The sequence below is a fragment of the Orycteropus afer genome, unplaced genomic scaffold, assembly GCF_000298275.1.
Source record: "Orycteropus afer afer isolate SDZICR_OR568_19922 unplaced genomic scaffold, OryAfe1.0 scaffold00059, whole genome shotgun sequence".
Taxonomy (NCBI): Eukaryota; Metazoa; Chordata; class Mammalia; order Tubulidentata; family Orycteropodidae; genus Orycteropus; species Orycteropus afer.
The window spans coordinates 5,053,873-5,073,849 of NW_006921646.1; the positions used below are offsets into that span (position 1 = coordinate 5,053,873).

The 19,977-nt window shown below is 46.8% G+C and overlaps 1 protein-coding gene across 1 annotated transcript in view; it reads right to left on the minus strand.

The window, feature by feature from the left end:
- Positions 1 to 227: 227 nt before the first annotated feature.
- The window catches only part of ETV7 (ETS variant transcription factor 7), a 30,152-nt gene continuing 10,402 nt past the window's right edge, over positions 228 to 19,977 (minus strand). Inside the window, exons 2-9 of the mRNA XM_007939395.2 lie at positions 14,666 to 14,729; positions 12,228 to 12,363; positions 8,754 to 8,918; positions 6,638 to 6,763; positions 4,538 to 4,768; positions 2,547 to 2,689; positions 436 to 536; positions 228 to 345 (exon numbers count right to left, since the gene is read on the minus strand). Of these exons, the coding sequence (XP_007937586.2) occupies positions 228 to 345; positions 436 to 536; positions 2,547 to 2,689; positions 4,538 to 4,768; positions 6,638 to 6,763; positions 8,754 to 8,918; positions 12,228 to 12,363; positions 14,666 to 14,729 (1,084 nt within the window). The remainder of the gene's footprint in view (positions 346 to 435; positions 537 to 2,546; positions 2,690 to 4,537; positions 4,769 to 6,637; positions 6,764 to 8,753; positions 8,919 to 12,227; positions 12,364 to 14,665; positions 14,730 to 19,977) is intronic.

The following is a 19,977-nucleotide window of genomic DNA, read 5'->3' on the forward strand; positions in this document are numbered from 1 at the left end:
AGGAAGACTGGGAATCTACTTCCATAAAGATTTACCACCTTGGAAACCCAAAGTTTCCCTCCCTGTATCATAAAGTACTCACTGGCAGTGACTTTTGAGTTTTTACCCAATCATTTGGTGGGAGTTACAGAGACTGTGGCTTAGAAGGGCCATATTAAGTAATTCACTGCACTGTACTCAGTTCCTGCCCTGTCAATGCCAGGGACCTGGAAGAATCCACTTCCCCCTCATGGAGAGACTTGCAGCAGCTTGTCTTTGAAACCCATCCTGTCCTCCCTCTGGTTCTCCAGCTCCTCCAGACAGCTACCCTTGTCCTGGATGATTTTCCCTGGTGTCTTCAGAAATCTGGAATTCAGATCACAGCTGCAAATTAGCCCCTACCCCAGTGGCTACAGACCCACTTCCCCTTTTCACCTCTGCCCCCAGGCCACTCACCTGAACAGAAGTTTCTGTCCAGGTTCCTTCTTAATGATGTTCAGCTTGTAGTAGTGGCGCAAGGCACGTGACATTTTCTCATAGGTCATGTTTACCCGGTTCTAGAAGGTAAAGCAGCCTTATGTCACCATTCCTTAAATGTGGAAGGAGAAAGGCAGAAGGCTGGGGGAGAAATAACACTATATATTGCTCTCACCTGGGCTTTGGGATCAGTTTAAGGCACAGCTCTACCTCTTGGAAACTGTGTGACCCTGGACAAGTTTCTTTACCTCTCTGAGTTTATTTGCTGGCAAATGAGGATAAGAACATCACCTCACAGGTTTGTTGTGAGAATTAGCTAATCCATGAAAGTTCTTGGGAGCTCTGGTAGCATAGGGCCTAAGGCACTTGACTGCTAATCAGAATGCTGGCAGTTCAAACCCACCAGCCACTCCTCGGAAGGAAGGTTGGGCAATCTACTTCTGTAGTGATACTACCTCAGAAACCCAAGGAGGGGTCGCTATGAGTCGGGTCCGACTCGACGGCACATAACAACAACATGAAAGTTCTTAGCACAGTGCCTAGTACATAATAAGTGCTTGTTAAATGGAATTGCCGCTTTCTTGGGTTCAGTTTCCCTCCCTACTATAAAGAAATTGGATCAGATTAGTACTTCCCAAACAGCAGTCAGCTGATTCTTCCAGGCACCAGCATTACTAAGAGGCAACATAGTAAAGCACACAGCTAGTCAGACCAAAACCAAACCCATTGTCATTGAATGTATTTCAACTCACAGCAACCTTATAGGACAGAGTAGAACTGCCCCATAGGGTTTCCAAGGCTATAAGTCTTTACAGAAGCAGATTATCTCATCTTTCTCCTGCAGAGTGGCTGGTGGGTTCGGATCACTGACCTTTTGGTTAGCAGCCCAATGTTTTAACTAAGCCATCAGAGCACAGGCAGCTGGGTTCAAATCCCTGCTCTGCCACTTACTGGCTGAAACCATTGGGCAAGTTGTTAAATTTCTCTGTGCCTCAGTTTCCACATTTGATAACACCTACCTCACAAAGTTGTTGTGAGGACTAAATGAGTTAATACAGGCAGAGCCCTCAGAGCAGTGTCTGATGATAAAATACATAGCACATTTTTAGAAATGCTATATGTTGCTTAAGGAGCTCTGGTGGCGTAGTGCCTAAGGCATTTGACTCCTAACCAGGAGGTTGATGGTTCAAACCCACCAGCCCCTCCATGGAAGGGAGACTGGGCAATCTACTTCTGTAAAGATTTACCGCCTCGGGGTCACTATGAGTTGGAATCAACTTAATGGCAGTGAGTTTGGTTTATATATTGCTCATTATCATTATTGTTCTTAATAGTTTTCTTTAAAAGACTTTTTTTAAGTAAATAAATGTATATACAGTGAAACCTAGGAAAGCCAGACTCTGTATAAGGCAGAAACCTGTCAGAGAAGGAAACTCAAATATTTTCCATTAATAGAGAGTGACAGAAAGTGATAAGACTGCACCATGTCAAAGGCAGAAAACTTGCAAGACACAGAAAAATAAGGCAGTCCTGTTGAGTTCTGGCTCTCACAGATTCCACTGCAAAAAAAATGACACTTTCTTCATATCACCACTGTAACTCACGAGATTAACATAGTAGTAAGATTTAAAATCAGAATTCTCACTACAATAAATATTTATTAAAATTTGGGGTAAACTACCTAAATACAGAGACTCTCATTTCGGTATGGGCATTCTTCCACCTTCATGCTTCTGTGGGCCCTGGGGCCCGGGTTTCTGACCCAGCTTCCCCCCCAAGTAATCATCTTCTTCATCTAGTTTAACAGCCCCACAGCACAATTCATGCAAATGTGCTTTGAAAGGCTCATATGCTAAGCAAAAGTGGGACTAAGCAATAGAAGGCAAGATTCCAGAGTTCCACTGATATTCCCCATCCACAAGAGGAATTGCAAGTTCCTCGGTATCTTCCAAAATAAAATAATTCTGGCACTTTCGGGGCTGGTGGTGAAGCCCTGTCAGCTGAGGACCATCCTCTAGTGTGGAGGGGGCCACTCTGACCCTCTGCTCTGGAATGTTGAGACTGTCCCACCTGCTGGAACTGAGGTTCACCTTGTGGTTTCCCCAGAGTCTGGCAAGTCCATTCGGATCCACGACACGAAAGATCTTGGCATCTTTGTCTTCCCACTTGATGTAGGGTTCATACCTGGTGTCAGTGAGGAGCTGGTACACGTAATCCCACAGTAGTCGGCAGTCTGCAATGTAGTATAGGGGGTGCAGACAGGGCAGGTTAGGTTACTGGAGCCATGAGGCCTGAAGGACTTTGAGCGAGGTTGGGGACCCTGAAGCGATGGCAGGATGATGAAGTCAATGGTATTAATACAAACAACTATTTATGGGGGATAGTTGCTCAGTGTCTAATCCAATCCTCATAACTCCAGGAGGTGGGTACTTATCCCCCCATTGTGTTGTCATTGTTAGTTGCTGTTGATTCAGACTTGTGGCGACCCCATGTGTGCAGAGTAGAACTGCTTCACAGGGTTTGCAAGGCTGTGACCCTTTGGACGCAGATCACTAGGCCTTACTTCCAAGGCACCTCTAGATGGTTTTGAACCGCCAACCTGTTGGTTAGTGGTCCAGTGCTTAACCACTTACTGAGCTCCTAAGTGGCAGGCAGGGCAAGTAGCCTAAACCAGCTGTGCCCAATGCCAAGGCCAGGGCACTTTCATCCAGAGGCAGTAAGAGCACAGGTTGTGTGGCCGGAACCCTGCCTCCAAGTCCCTCTCTGTCCTCAACCAGTCACTCAGCCACCAGGACCTGTATCAAATCAGGATTGTAACTTCCATCCTATCTACGCCCCTGAGGGAGAATGGTAGTTCAGTGGTTGAATTCTCACCATCCATGCAAAAGACAGGACTGAGGCCGATGCACCACACACACAGGCCCCACCCATCTGTCAGTGGAGGCATGCATGTTGCTCTGATGCTGAGCAGGCATTAGCAGAGCTTCCAGACTAAGATGGACTAGGAGGACAGGGCTGGTGATCTACTTCCAAAAATCAACCAGTGAAAACACTATGGATCACAACAGTCAGACGCCATTGTGCATGGGGGTAGCCAGGAGTCGGGGGCTGACTTGAGAGCTGTGACCAACAGCTATCTACACTCCTGTCAGTGAGGTTCAAGAAAATCAAATGTGCCATCATAGCGGGCAATGTGCAGAGGGAGTCTGAACAACTGCACGATCCTGAATCCCTGCACCTGGGCTTCTTGGCTGGGTGATTTGGGGCAAGTCACTCTACCTCTTCCAAGCCACCATTTCCTTATAAGGGGTGGTGTAAGGTTCAATGACAAAACAGACACACACACACACATACACAAAACACTTAGTACATTGCCTGGTACAAAGTAAACATTCAAAGAATGCTAAGTAGTATTATTAAACAGATCCAATAGTTTTGTTTTCAGTGATTTCCAGTCATTTCCAACATGGAGCCAGGCTTCTGGGCCTCTGTAGTGTCTTAAAATAAATATGGCTAGAAAACACCCATCAGAGAGATAACCAGCTTATCTGTCAGTGTGTCCGGTTGTCTGTCAGTTAGTCAATCCATCCTTTAACAATGAGTGTGGAGTGGAGCCACGCTGCCATTTACTTGCTGTGTGATCTTGGGCAAGTCATTTAATCCCTCTGAGCCTCAGTTTCCTTATCTGTGAAGGGGGGCTAACTATGAGATCAATTCCAAAGGGCTGTTGTGGGGATTAAATAAATTAATTCAGGTAAAGGTTGAACATGCCTGGGACACAGTACGTGCTCAATTATTTAAAGCTTAAAGGAGGGGGACATGGAGAAAACCTACTGCATGCCAATCTGAATGTTTGGCAAAAACTGGCTCAGTTTTGCTAAATTGTCCCTGCCCTGGAGACAGGGTAGGCTTGGCTCTCCCAGGCACCACTGCCAATGTAGCCAGATGATGGCCAGCAAACAGGGCTATCACCCCAGCCTTAGAATAAGACCTCTTCACCCCCCAGGGTCAAACAACCCTCCTCCTTGTCACCTCTGCAGGACTCTCCCTCTTGGCCAGGGGAACACAATCCCCTACTCACCAGCAATCCTGCCATCAATGGGAGCCTGCGGTGTGGTGGGGAAAGAGCAGACTTCCTTAGGCCTGCAGCTGAACTCTGCACAGTGAGATAAGGTGAAGGGGTCCTCCCTGCCCAAGGGCCACCTGGCCAGGTTAGGGACATCCAGGTGGCTCAAGGAGCTGGCAAACCCAAGGTGTGGTGGCTGCTGCAGAAGGCCCTTCCAGGAGGCTGTCTGAGAAAGCCCAGTCCTCTCTGCAAATGGATGAGCACAGTTGAGTCTATGGGCCCAGAGCACCTCCACCCCACCCCAGGGCCCTCTACAACATGCCCAAGAGTCCCTGGTCAGCACGCCAAATGTTCTTCCTTCATCAAGCCTGGGTGAGAAGTCCAGGGAGGCAATGGAGGACAGTGGGTGAAAGCCAGACAGCTTGAGTGCTAATCCCAGCTCCCGGACAAGTAACTTAACCTTTCAAATCAGTACTTTCATTGTAACATAGGTCACAAAGCCAGGTCTAGAACCAAGTGCCCTGTATTCTAGTCCAATGTCCTCCCAATCCACCCAACAAAAATGTATTGAGAACTTCCTATGAGGCAGGTTTTGTTCTAATGGGGGATATATCTCTAAACCCAAAAATTTATCTGCCCTCATGGAGTTTATATTCTAGTATGGAGCGATAGGTGATTAAAATAACAAAAGGAAATGGAAAAAGTATGTAATTTTTGTGTGTGTGTTGAGGGGGAATACAAAATCATAAGGCAGATAGGGAATGGTGGGACAGGAGCAGAGGCTGCAGTTTTAGAGCAGTTGGTCAGGGAAGGCCTTGCTGATATGGTAACATTCGAGCAGAGGGCTGAAGGAGGTAGAAGGGTCAACTATGTGGGTGTCTGGAGAACAAAATGCCAGGCAGAGGGAACAGCAAGTGCGTGCAAAGGCCCTAAGGCAGAAGTGTCTCTGGCTTGTTCAGTGAACAAGTATCCCAATGTGGCTAGAAGAGCAAGCGCAAGAGGGACAGTGGTAGCAGAGAAGGGCCAAGGGCAGGAGGTCATTGTAAGGACTGTGACTTCAACTCCGAGTTAGATGGGAGCTATTGGGAGATTTTTGAGCAGAGAAGTAATATGATCTTGCTTAAGTTCCAAAAGAATCTCTCTGGCTGCTGTGTTGAGAATAGACCATCAGGGGTCAAGGGCAAAAGCAGGAAGACCACTGAGGAGGCCTATGTGTTCCTCCTGGTGACAGGGGATGATGATGGAGACTGGACCACTGTAGGTAGCAATGGAGGTGTGAGAAGTGGTTGAATTCTTGAGAGTAGAGCCAACAGGATTTGGTGACCATTGGGAAGAGAGTGGGAGGGAAAGAGAGGAACAAAGACAACTGAGAACATTAGGGCAGGAAATCAGATGGTTGATTTAGATGTCAGGTTTGTGGTGCCCACAGGACATGCAGTGGTGGTGTGTGAGTCTAGAATTTAGACAGGTGAGGGCTGGAGACCAGCTATGGGAATCATCAGCATTACATGAGATCATCCAGAGTCTGAGTGTAGATAGAGAAGAGGTCCCCCGAGCCCTTGAGTACCTCAATATTTATAAGTAAGAGAGAGAAAACCAGCAAAAGAGGCTGAGCAGGAGTGGCTAGTGGAGTAGGGGAAAACCAGGAGAATGGATTTTTCTGGAACCCAAGGGAAGAAAGAGTTTGGGGGGGGGCTGTGATCCAGGTCAAAGGCTACCAGAGGTCACAGTAAATAATGATTGAGAGTGAATAATCCTACAAGTCCAGGTTCTGAAGACCCTGACAAGAACCATTTCATTGGAGCAGCAGGGCTGAAAGCCTCAGGAGAGTGAGTTCAGGGGAGACTGGGAGAGGAGGAAATAGAGACAGGAAAGAGACAACCTGCTGGAGAAGAGAGCAGAGTAAGGGGGAGATGAGAAGCAGGGCCTCTTAGGAAGGGTTGCCAGGAGCGTTCCCAAAGCCAGGAGGTGAGGGCCGAGGAGGCAGGGATGGAAGAAGATGGGGAACTCGCCCCATACCCACTGCCTCTTTCATTACTCTGCTCTGAGGAAGCCCTGTTCTCCCAATGAGGCCAATTTGGGGCGAGTCTCAGAGCGCCACAAAAGCCTCCTCACCTTGCAGGGGGCTAGTGGGCTGCTGTACGGCCATCTTTTGCCTGAAGCTTGCTCCAAAAAAGGGCCCACACACCAAGGCTCGCCGTTGGGTCTTGATGTACTGGAGCAGTTCATACAGGACGTCACCTGTACAGGGGGGTGGGACAGCAAGCTGCCAATCTGGCCAGGTGGGGATAGCCAGCCATGTTTCTCCATGGTCACCTGCCTCTCAAGATGAGGGCTGGGATCCTGATGCAGCTTCTAGGAGGTTAGGGCTGGGCAAGGCCACTGTTGCATTCTTTCTTCTTGGTGGATGCAGCCCTTGCCAGGGCACATAGCTTGGCAAGGTCAGGCTGCATCTCAGCCCTGACAGGTTGAGTTGTACAGTGCACAACCTGTACAACTGTATGTGTCCCTGGGAGTGGAGACTGTTCTTCTAAGGTTCGTTGGATTCCCCAAGCTTTATGAAAGGACTACCCCCAAATTCTAAGGAGCAAAACAGTCCAAGACACTTCTTTCCAATGTCTCATCCTTCAGAGACAGAAACAGCTTCTTCCCACAAGGCAGAAATTGGGGGCCTTGTCCATGGGCCCAGAAATCTCTCTTGATTCACACCTTTGGGCTAAGGTGCTGCTGGTGGGGAAGGAAGGAAAGGGAATCCCTAGGCAGAGAGTCATGCTGGGGATCAGAGCAGCCAGAGGGATGTGATGTAGGCAGTGGGCACTTGAGGCCCATGGATGCTCGTGGGAAGCACGAGAGGGAGAGGACCAGATTGGCCTCTGGCAGGACTGTCACAACTATAGGGAAAGTCTGGTCTAGAGACAGCTCTCTGTCCTCTGCCTATCTCTACCTCCCACCAGGCTCTTAAATATAAGAATTAAGTCCCAGTAGCCACACCAAACAAACTCACTGCCATTGAGTTGATTCCAAGTCATAGCAACCACATAGCAGAAGACCTGCTCTGGCTAGGAACCACCAGGCAAGCCTTGGGGTTTCCAAGACTCTAAATCTTTACGGGAGCAGACTGCCTCATCTTTCTCCCTCAGAGTGACTTGTGGGTTTGAACCCCTGAACTTGTGGCTAATAGCCAAATGCCTTAACCACTGTACCACCAGAGTTCCTTCCCAGCAGTCACTGGCAGAGGCTTATAGGGGAAAGTGTATGATAGAAGTTGGGATGTGATATGGGACTGGCCATGTGAGTGTTAAAGAAAGGAAGTAAATCAGAATGTTTAAGAAAATTTGTTTATCACATGCATAATGAGCTTGCTTGGCCAAAAGGAGAGCTACGTGGAAAACTTGAGTGTATTATTAAAAAAAAAAAAAAGATACCAAATCAGCAAAAACACTGACAGCCTCCTGAGAACAGGCCAGCTGTGAAGGAGGTGTGATTCTCTAGATGCCTGGAAGGCTCTGCTGCCCACCACCAGCCACCCCTCCCTGCCCCACCAAACTCTCTGCTGCTGGAGACATCATCATTGGAAATTCATGCCTTTAGCCTCAGACCTAATTTCTGGCTAAAACAAAAACTCCAACTGAGAGGCAAAGGAGCACTGATGGCAAGGAGCCCTAAAGCACTGAGGGAAGTAGTGGCTAAGGCATTTGGCTGCTAACCAGAAAGAAGGTGGGCGGTTCCACAATCTACTTCCATAAAGATTTACAGGCTTGGAAACCCAATGCAGGTCACTATGAGTCAGAATCGACTGGAAGGCCGTGGGTTTGGGTTATTGAGAGGCAAAGCTTTAGAGATTATCAGTCATTTATACCTCAGTGTGAACAAAAAAAAATATTTTCTCTAGTTTTGGAGTTTTTTTAGGAGCGGGGAGGGAAGGGGGATGTGGGAGGCAGAAAGGTGGGAAATGAGGGGGGTTGGCATCAGGGGAGAGGAGGGAAAGTTGAAGGAACAGAAGAGGCCCACGGGGCTCTGAAAAAAATAGACGACTCAACTGCTCTGCAGAAGACCTGCTCTGGCTAGGAACCACCAGGCAAATGTTTATGCAACGCTGGGAGATCACCATGACACCCAACACCGACTCCCTTCATCTCCCTCTCTAGGTCCCCACTGAGCACTTGGGACACCCTGGCCTACTCGGGTTTCCGTAAAAAATGTTTTAGAGCAGGGCAGTGAGTTTCCCAACCTGAACCAGGCGCGCGGTGCCGGAAGTCGTCCTTGGTGAGGATGCAGAGGGCGCGGCCGTTCATCTCGAACCTGTGCTCGCTCGTGCGCTGCAGACAGTACTCCTTTTCCGCCCAGCGCAGCCAGTGCATCACGTCTTCCCTGCTCCAGAGCGCGGGCTGGAGGCCTGGAACCGGCAAGGGTACGGGCTGGGGGAAGGAGGGGCAAGACAAGTGGCTCTCCCCCACCAATCTCTTTTGTCTCCAACCTCAGGTCCTCATTTGAGTCACCTCCACAGCATAGCCCACCCTGAGCACAGCCCACCCTGAGCAGGCCCTGAGAGCAGATGGTCTCCTGCCCATCCCTCCGCTCCCATCATTTTCTCCGTTTTGGTGATCTGTTCTTTGCCTTTCTGGCATCTTCTGTTCTTTGAAATTACATTTTACATTTGATATAATTACATGTTTCTGTGTAACATTATGTATGTATTACATATGCATTCATTTAATTGTTGGTGCTTGACCCATGACCCAGAACACATGAAAGTTCAACAAATCACGGAAGACTCTACTAGACAGACGAGCCTCCCAGACCTCCTCCCTGGGACTCCCCTTATCAATCAAACCAAATTAAACTTCCTGGGTCTTCATTCGCAGACCAGCTCATGACTTCCCCCTCTCTGCAATAACCTACTGATATTTTCAGTTCCTTCACATTAACCATCTTTGTCTCTCAAGACTCCAGCCAGGTATCACCTTACTCTCCCTGCCCAGTGGCCTGCCAAGTGGGGATTTCCAGCTTGGCCAGTTTCCGGCTTCTGGGACAGATCTGGGCAAAGCCCCCAGCTGGCACAGCAGGAGGAACTGCCTACCCAAGTCACTGTTGGAGGGCTCAGTGTCTCCCTTGAAGGTCAGCATCTTCCCATGCTCAGAGTGTACCTTCCCCCACTCCTTAGCCCCCTCCCCACTGCCCTTATCACTGGAAAGAGCACTTCTTCATGTAGTCACTCATCCCCCACTGGACTGTTAGCTCATGAGGCACAAACCTTGCTAATCTCTGTTGCCTCCCCAGCACCTGAAGCAATGCCTGGCACATGGTAGGTGCTCAATAAACATAAAATGCCTAAAGGAGTGGGCTAAAGCCATGCTTATTAGAATTGTATCTCACAGACACACGGCAGTTCCATGTGTGTCAGAGTAGAACTGTGCTCCAAAGGGTTTTCCATGGCTGATTTTTCGCAAGTAGATTGCCAGATCATTCTTCTGAAGTGCCTCTGAGGGGACTCCAACCTCCAACCTTTCAGTTAGCAGCTGAGTAAATTATCCATTTGCACCACGCAGGAGGAATAAGTTCCAGGAAAATGAAGAGAGACCCAGGATGGAGAATTAAGAGTCCTGGTTTGAGGCCCAATCTGGCCATTAAGATCACAGATGACTCTAAGAGTCTCAGTTTCTGTCATCAAATGAGGCTGTGACGGTGGCAATTTCTAAACAACCTCTTGTCTCAAAGTTTCCCCAAGTCATCCGTTGAAGATGCATCCCTTCCTCCCAGACTCACTTCCTGTGCCCTCATCCTGGGTCTTTCAATTGCTTCCTTCACTGCTTGCTATTTTCCTAGCCTGCAGCTATGTCCCTTCATAGCTCCTAACTCATCAGGCAGAACCTGATGGACACAGACCAGGGGGTGGGGGCAAACCCTCTTTCACTGTCTTCTTCCACAGAGCATAGTTGTGAATCTCTTGTTATGAGTGGGGGGGACACCCTGCCAGAGCCCCTGGAGATCCCATCCCTCCATCCAAGCCCCTCCCCTCTCACTTGCTGCAACCCTAGATATTACAGTCAAAGAGAGTAGACTTTCCATAGCTCTACTGCACATCTTTGTTGGACAAACAAATACAGAAAAGTGAGTGCTACGGGAAAATAACATGTGTTCCACTTAGTTCTGACTCACAAAGCTAAGTGGGACTTGTTTTATTTGTTCACCTTCCTGCTGAGGCAAATCAGCCCTAACTATTAGAATGGAAGCTGGAGGAGGAGGAGGTAGAGGGGTGGGCGGCTGGGAATAAATGGCAAAGAGATGCCTAGAAATGTGAGAAACAGCAGGCTGACACTCCCCAGCCATGTGAAAGGTCAAATCTTTACTTGGTGTCAGCAATTTGCCTATTTGGGATGTTGTTAACTGGAAAGTGAGTCATTTAGCATGCCCTATCTTTTAAGACTATTAGGTATCTACTAAGGACCAGAGCTGGGTTGTCTGAAGACTCTCATAAATTTCCATGAATGTGAGTCATGGGATCTAAGATGATAGGTACAGAGGCCTCCTGTCAGCAGCCAATACCAGCTTGCCAGCCACACAAATGAGCTACATGGGAAGTGGACCCTCCAGACCCCGCCAAGCCTTCAGATGTCTGTAGCCCCAGCCCACATCTGCCGGCAACCTCATCAGAGACTTCCAGCCGGAACTGCCTGGTCACTCCGGTCCCAATTTTCTGACCTAAAGAAACCCCGACAGAGAACAATCACTGTTGTTGTTTTAAGCCACTACATTTTGGAATGATTTGTTATATAGCATTAGACCTAACACATCTTGCTTTAGAAGAACATTTCTCATCATAAGTGTGTCAATTCAGAGCGTGGTCTCCGGAGCCAGACACCTGGGCTTAGATCTACAGGCTGCTCCATGGTTATGCATTCCCTCAGGCAAGGGCATTACTTTGAAAAAAAGAAAGAAAGAAAAGGACTTGGCCAATACATTTCTCATAGTTATCTTTGGGTGGACCTGGCTGGGACCTCTGGTGGCGTAGTGCCTAATGCATTTGACTGCTAACCAGAAGGCTGCCAGTTCAAATCCACCAGCCACTCCTTGGAAGGAAGATTGGGCAATCTACTTCCTTAGTGATACCACCTCAGAAACCCAAGGAGGGGTCACTATGAGCCAAAACCAATTCCACATCAATGAGTTTTTTGTTTTTTTTTTTTTTACTTTTATAACAATAAAAATTAAATATAATTTTTAAATTAAATATTGTTGTTGTTATTGTTATGCGCCATCGAGTTGGACCCGACTCACAACGACCCCTCCTTGAGTTTCCGAGGCAGTACTCTACGGAAGTAGATTGCCCCAAAATATATATACATATATGTGTGTGTGTGTGTGTGTGTGTGTATACAACTGTTCACTTTCTTCCCTTCTGGCTCATGTCCCCAGCTCTTGGTCTGCAGGCTGGAAGACACCCAATAGCTCATCTAATCCCAACCCTCATCTTATCAATGAGACCACTACCTGCCTCACCTGTTTGGCCATATCAGCTGTATGACTTCTCCACAGCAAGAATTCACATTTACCTTCTCCGATTTCCTTGCAAAGGAAAAATTAAAGGAAATCCAGCCAGGAAATAGAAAACCTAAAGGAAAGTAATTGCTTGGATAAAAAGAGTTTATGCCTTACACTGATACGCTGGGAGAAAAAAAAAAAAACTGTTCTTCCCTCTACTCACGGAGTCTTCCAGGCAGTTTACAGATCCTCCCCTCACCCAGCAGTTGCACTTGAGCTTCACATCTGGCTTGGGCCTGCGTGGCTGGGGGTGGTATGGCTGCTGCTGAGCTCAGAGGAGAGCCAGCCATTGCTCCCTTCTATGGAGAGGAAAATCAGAGAAGTCAAAGAAGGACACCATGGTAAAGCCTCAGTCACCTTTAAATGTATAAGAATTATTTTGGAAAGCACGTTCATTGCTGCCAATAGATTATGTTTATCCTAAAAGCAAAACCTACATATGTCTTCATCTTGCTATTAACAACATCTTATACACAGTGGATATTTGATAAAGACTGAGCTGTATTTTATCTTTCCAAGTCAAGGTTTATCATGCATATGCCTAACCCTAGCAGAAGTTTCCCTTGCCAAGACTTGACTCTAAGCTTGAAATCCGAGGACTTGGGAACACTCACTGGAACCTGTCCTTGTGAGAGGACACAAGGGTACCTGAGAGCCCAGGAGAAAAAGTCCTTCAACCAGAAATAAAAAAAAAATAAGCAAGCAAACAAATACTGATTTCAAAAAAGAAAAAGATGGTGATGAAAAATTTGGCAATGATTATGGGTGATGGTTGCACAATGATTAATGGAATTGATATCACTAAATTATGCACTTAAAGCATTTTGAACTGGCAAATGTCATGTTTTGTATATATATGTATATATATATGGGCTCTAGTGGCGTAGTGCCTAAGGCATTTGACTGCTAACCAGAAGACTGGCAGTTCAAACCCACCAAATACTCCTCAGAAGGAAGGTTGGGCAATCAATTTCTGTAGTGATATCACCTCGGAAACCAGGAGGGGTCATTATGAGTCCGACTCGATGGCAGTGGGTTTTATATACATGTATACACATATAAAGAGATTCTCAGATAAATTTCCAAACTCAACAGTCCCCACCAAATGAAGTCTGTATCTTCATAATTTTACAATCAGCATAGCCCACAGTGCTGATTTGGTTCATCCATCAAGATGAGATGAAAACAATGATAGGATTTTGTAGAGACAGGAGGCTCCTTGGGGCTTATGGCCAGCCACAGGCTGCCCCATGGTGAAAAGGAAAAGTGAAGCCAGTTCAGGCAAGAGTCATTTGTTCACTCTGGGATCTTCCAGAGCTCTACATCCACTTCTCAGAATCTGAGGAGGGCAATTTTTAGCAAAGATTTTACACTTGCAGCCAGCAAAGCAAACTCCAGAAGCCTTGGCTGCCATAAAAGAGGAAGCAACACCTTTTTGGATAGTTCCCACTTCATTTCTGACTGCCCCCACCCCCAGGTGCTGAACTTAAAGTAACTAAGGGACTACACCTAAGGGGTGAGGGTGGGGTGGCTGTCTCTCTGGCTGCTGGAGAAGAGGCTCTGGACCAGCCCACCCTTGGCCTAGGAAGTGCAGGCAACTCTCAGTCCACTGCATCACCCTCTTCCAAGTAAAAGGAACAGGGAAACAACTACCTGGGAAATGCCAGCCAGGGAGCTGCTGAAGGTCAGACTTCGGGGTTTCTGCATGAAAGCCAGGGAGGGGTCTCATAAAAAATGAGTGTGGATGTTGCAAAGAGGGTAGTGCAGAATGGCCTTAGAGGTTTAGGAAGGGGACCCAGCTCTGGGAGGAGGTACTGGGCTTCCTTAGGGAATGGCCAAACCAAACCAACCCACTGCCCTGGAGTCAGATCTGGCTCATAGCAACCCCTCCTTGGGTTTCCAAGGCGATATCACTATGGAAGTAGATTGCCCAACCTTCCTTTCGAGCAGTGGCTGGTGGGTTTGAACCACCAGCCTTCTAGTTAGCAGTCACATGCCTTAGGCACTAGTCACCAGAGCTCCTTTAGGGAATGGAGAGGGGTTCTAATTGGGTTTGCCAGATGGGAGAACCTGACTGGTGCAGACACTGCCAGGGACCTCACATTTGTTGGCTAGGGGTAGCAAGGCGACAAGCAGACTGCAGAGTCTGGAGGAGCTACTGGGGAACTCTGGTAGCATAGTGCCTAAGGCACTTGACTCTTAACCAGAAGGCTGGTGGTTCAAACCCACCAGCCATTCCTCAAAAGGAAAGCTGGGCAATCTACTTCCATAGTGATACCGCCTTGGAAACGGATCCACTCGATGGTTGGTTGGTTGTTTGTTTTTTGGTATGTATGGAGAAGCCTTGGGAGCTGCCTTGGGAGAGAGGTTTCTGAGAGGGAGTGGGGCGGGGGAGGGGGGTAACCAATAGGACCAGTATCTAGCGGTGGAATGAGGGTTGGGGAGAGGGATGGTGAAGTTTGGGAACATGTTAAGTGAAATTCCAGCCAGGGAAAAGGTCTAATAAAATGGATGTGAAAATTGAGGTTATGGAGAAAGAAAGGGGGGTAAGAGGGCAGGTGGCTTCGCGCACCCTACGTGGTTCAGCCGCCAGGCTCTTACCTGCATTACAGGTGGAGGTGAGGGAGCCAACCGGCCTTCCGTTGGAGCGCTCCACTGGCTGCGACTGCAGAGCCCAGGGCCGGAGCTCCCGGGCCCTCCTCCCCTAACCCCCTAACTTGGCGGTGAAAACTGGAAGGGCGCGTGGGAGGGAATCGTTTCCCAGATGCGCCGAGGTGTGTGCTCTCCAGTCCGCGAGCGAGCAAGCGCGCAAAGGCGCTGCGGTAATCGCTATCCTTCCGGGAAACGAAAACGAAAGTGCGGGATCCGGCTTCCACTCCCGCCCTGCGGAACCCAGGGGAGGGCAAGGGCAGGCCCCTGCAGGTGCCAGGCTTCGTGGCTGCCTGCTCACAGGCCCGGGAGGCGTTGGTCCAGCTAGCATCTTTCCGTGGGTGGACAGCCCCGCGGGCAGCCTAGCCCGGGTCCCCAGGTATACGGGGCGGAATTCTGCGGGATTTGGGGAGCCAAAGTAAACCCTGGTCCGGGGCTCAAGGTGGCGACAGACTGATGTTGCTTCCTTGCATCTAGCATATGGATAGGAGGAGGCTGCTCTTGGATCCGCCTGGACCAGGTGCCCCTCACTTCCTAAGCCTGACCAGGCGCCCCTCACTTCCTAAGCCTGACCAGGCCTCCGTCTCCCATTTGGCTCCATAGATGCCCTGGCTGTGGCATTCCTCCTGACCTGGGTTCTAATATTCAGTGTATCCCAAGTCATCTTTTCCTAGGCCTCTGATTCTCTGGGCATGGTGCCTGCCTACCAACACCCCTTGCCAACCTGCCTCAGCTCCCTCTACCTTGAGGGGAAGCTGAGAGAGGTTGTAAGCACAAAATCAAACCAACACACCCGCCAAAAAAAAGGAGGGAAAAAGCCTTAATAATCTTTTACTGGAAATCTAAGGGTGTAGGCATTGTTACAATGAAGGCTTTAACAATGATATATAATGAGCTCCTAGGAACCAATAACAACTAAGCTAACAACCCAACAGAAAAAGGACCAAAGGATAATGAATAGCCAGTCAGTTCATAGAAAAGGAGATGTTCCAGAACATAGAAAAAGATGCTCAGATTCATGCATTATAAAGAATATGCAAATTAAAATTCCACTGAAATATCATTTTTTTACCCCTTAATGTGGCAAAACATCAGACGTTTAATAACAATCAGCTGGAGAGGCTGTAGGGAACAAGCACTCCATTGGGTCCAAACCCCATGAAGGGCAGTATGCCAGGATCTAGCAAAGTTACAAACATATGTACGCACCACCAGAATTTTAGTGGACAAATATACCCCTATATATACAAATACACCTGATTCTTTATTTCAGAGTTGTTTATAATGGTAAATTATAAGAAACAACCCAGGTGTCCATTTAAAGGGTGCTGATGAAATAAATGATGGTACAACCATTTGACAGAACACAGTGCAGCTTATAAAAGGCATGATGTTCTCTGTGGTCCATGGTAAGCTCTCCCGGAGGTGGTACAGCATAGCAATTAAGAACCTGGACTCTTGCTGGGCCTCCTGGCTCGGCTCAGGACCATGGCCACAGAGGAGAGCAATTCAATTGGCATAACACACTACACAAAAACATTGTTCTCCATCCTACCTTGGTGAGTAAAGCCTGGGGTCTTAAAAGCTTGCGAGCAGCTAAGATGCAGCAATTGATCTCTCATCATTCAGAGCAAAGAGTGGTGAAATCAGACACATGGAAATAATTAGGGACTAATGGACCATGTGAACCTCAGCTTACATGACCCTGAGACCAGAAGAACAAGAAGGTGCCCAGCTACCACTGCCAGCCACTCAGAAAGGGATCAAAATTGGAAATACTGCATAGAGTGGGAGAAAAATGTGGGGGAAAAAAATGCAAAATCATAAAAAAAAAGACCAGTCTTCCTGCTCTGATAGACACTGGTTAAACCCCCTAGACTATAACCCCTGGTCATCCTTCGAACCTGGCATTTGAACTCACTCTCATGGCTTTCAGCCAAACAATAGGCAGGCCTGTGGGCTGAACGATTATGCTAGGTAGTTACACTCCTTAGAACAATCAACCATGGGAGATCAGAAAAGAAGTATTTGCACAGGGAGATAGCTCAGAGGGCAAGAATGCATAGGAGAGAAGGACACAGGGAAAAGTTAACCACTGAGAGGAAGTGAGAAGAGAGCTGTTATATTGTGCGTATTGCATTTAATGACATAAAACAAAATGTGTGTGAAGTGATGAATGAAAAATGAATTTGCTCTGTAAACTTATACCCAAATCAAAATTTTAGAAAAGAAAAGAAAAAGAACCTGAACTCTGAGTACAGCCTGCCTAAATCCCAGCCTTTTGATCCCAGCTCAGTCACTTACTGGCTGTGTGCCCTTGACCAAGTTATTTAACCCCTGTTCTGTGTCTCTCCACTAACTACTCAGTTTCCTTAACAGTAAAACAGAGCTAATAACAATAATACCTGCCTCATAGTGTGGAGCTACGGTAGCAAAATGCCTAAGGCATTTGACTGCTAACCACAAGTCTGGCAGTTCAAATCCACCAGCCACTCCTCTGAAGGAAGATTGGGCAATCTACTTCCATAGTGATACTGCCTCAGAAACCTAAGAAGGAGTTGCTATGAGTCAGATCCAACTTGATGGCAGTGAGTTAGTTAGGTTAGGTCATCTCATAGTGTTATTATGAAGCGTAAATGTGTTAACATTTGTAGAACACCTAAAACAGTGCCTGATCATCATAAGTACAATATCACTTAAGTAAGTATAATATGCTAAGCAAAATATCAAGATAGTGAACAATGTATATTGCATGCTACTACCTTTTGTGTAATAAATATATTTATGCACTTTTTTGGGTTTTATATATATCTTTTAAGTAGATATATACAAATATGTATTTAACTTGCATTGTTATAAAGAAACTCTGGAAGAATATATAAGAATTTAATAAATATACGCCCTGGAGAGAACAATCATGGGAGAAGGAAGGGCTGCTTATGCACAGGGAGATAGCTCAGGGTGCAGAACAGTATGGAGGGATGGACACTGGGAAGAGGTAACTATGGGGAGGAAGTGGGAGGGGAGCTGTTGCATTGTCAATTTTGGTCAATGACATGAGACAAAGTATATGTGAACTGCTGTATGAAAAGTGAATTTACTCTGTAAATCTTCACCCAAATCAAAATAAAATTAAAAAAAGAAAGAAAGAAATCTAAAATAAAGTGAATGAGAAGCTTTCTGAATAAATAAATAAATAAATAAAAGAATTTAATAAATATAACTGGGATTCAAGGTAGGAAATTAGAGCTAGAGTTTTCACTGCACACCTTTTTTATTTTGACTTTGAATGCTATGAATTAGTTAACTATTCAAAAGATTTAAAAGATAAGTAAATAAAAAAAGCTTTAGGATCTCTTCCATGCCAGTCACCCATAAACTAGTGATGAAGTGATGAAGGAAGTAAATGGACATAACCTGAGACACACTAAAAAATGTAGGGACATTCACATTGTGAAGGACAAAGGTGATGCTACACGTGATCAAAATGTTCAAAATTATGAGCAGGAATAAGTAGATCCTCCTTCACAAAAGAACTATGCACAGGTGTTTCATGCTCAATGAAATAACAATATTTATTTATTAATTATTAGTTTTTTAAATAACATTTTCCTACAAGAACTCAAGGTGCACATAGAACTTTTCATTTATAATAATAAACTTTCTTAATACTTATAATACTTCTCAAAGGGGAGAGAGAGAATATGAGGTAGACAAAAAGGTAAAAAGAGAAGAATGAAGGAGAAAGAGCTACATAAAGGAGGGCAGAAGAGAATGAGAAAAACAAATTCAACTGGCAAAGAGCCCGCCCATCAATGACAGCGAAACCACTCAGCAACAGGAAAACGGTGACAAGTTTTTGCCTTGTAATGAACTGATAACTCATTCTGGTCTTGCTTCTTCTGCATGGACTAAAACTCTCACAGTTTGAAGCACACGGGGCTGAAGGAGGACGGCAGAGCAGTGTAGGATGCCCACGTGCAGGGGTGGATGGTACAGGGAAGGCACTGGGAGTGGTGAAGGCAGATGAGGGGGGTCACAGGACAGTGAGAGGAGGGATAAAGGTGAGGAAAGAATGTGAATTTTGTAGAAGAGGGGTCTGAAGAGAGTTAGGGAGCATCCAGCAGCAGGGTAGTGGTGGTGGTGGTGGTGGTGGTGGTAACCAGGAGTGGAGGAAGGGCTTCCAGTCATGGTGATGGGAGTGCAGATGGGCAACATATTGGATTTGAGTATAAAGGACAGAGCATTCCCTCTGATTTTTCAGAGAAGGGAGGAGCTGGGATGGGGAGAGAGGACTGGTTGAGAAGGAGAAGCCAGGGCACTGCAGATCTTGACAGGGACAAGACAATGGAGCCAGCAGGTCACTGGATGGGCGTGGTACCCAGGGAGAGGCACAGGACAAAGCACCCATTTCTGTGACCTCTGGTTTGAGGACAAGGACCTATTTTCACTTGTGGAAAGAAACACTCAAGAGTTTCTTTACGAGAAGCACTAGGACCATCTACAGCACTGGTATTTCCTGAGTGGCAAGGTCTCCTAAGTTCCTAATTACTCCTTGGGCTTTAGCATGAGGCAATTGCAGACATTTCATAGCTGGTTGCTCTGAAGAGACCAGTGGCCAGTGAGTCCACAGTTTGACAAACCAGGGATAAACCAAGAGTGATGGGTAAAGGGAAATGGAGAGGGAGCAGGGTCTTCTTCCAGTCTGTCTCGGTGGAATTCACGTCTCTCAGAGGGAAGAAGAAAAACAGAACCTGACAGTTCCACTCCTTTTACAGCCAATGATTATTCCAGAGAAAGTAGAACAACACATGAACTCTTCTGAAGAAAAATAAGATGAAATGAGCCAGGGCATCTCTGCCTTCCTGTAGAAGATCCTGTTTTAAAAAGAGACAGAGAGGGAGGGAAGTTAAAAAAAATAGTAAAATAACCCAAAGTTAAAAATTCAACACAATAGTACATATTAATTCAATTAATGCAGCAAAAAAGCTCCTTGAGTTATTCTTGTATGAGCTGAAGAAGCTTATCTACATCTGTTTCACAATATTAACATTGTGCAGGTAATCTTGGGAAATTTTCCTTCAGACCTGTTGTTCTGGTTACCTAGTGCTGCTCTGACAAGAATATACTGCAAATGGGATGGCCGTAACAAACAGGAGTTTATTCTTACAATTTGGAGGCTTTAACTCCAAGTTCAAAGTGCCAGGCCCTAGGGGCTGGGTGAAAGCCCCTCAACCTTGGGGTCCAGCTCTGCCTCCTGCTCT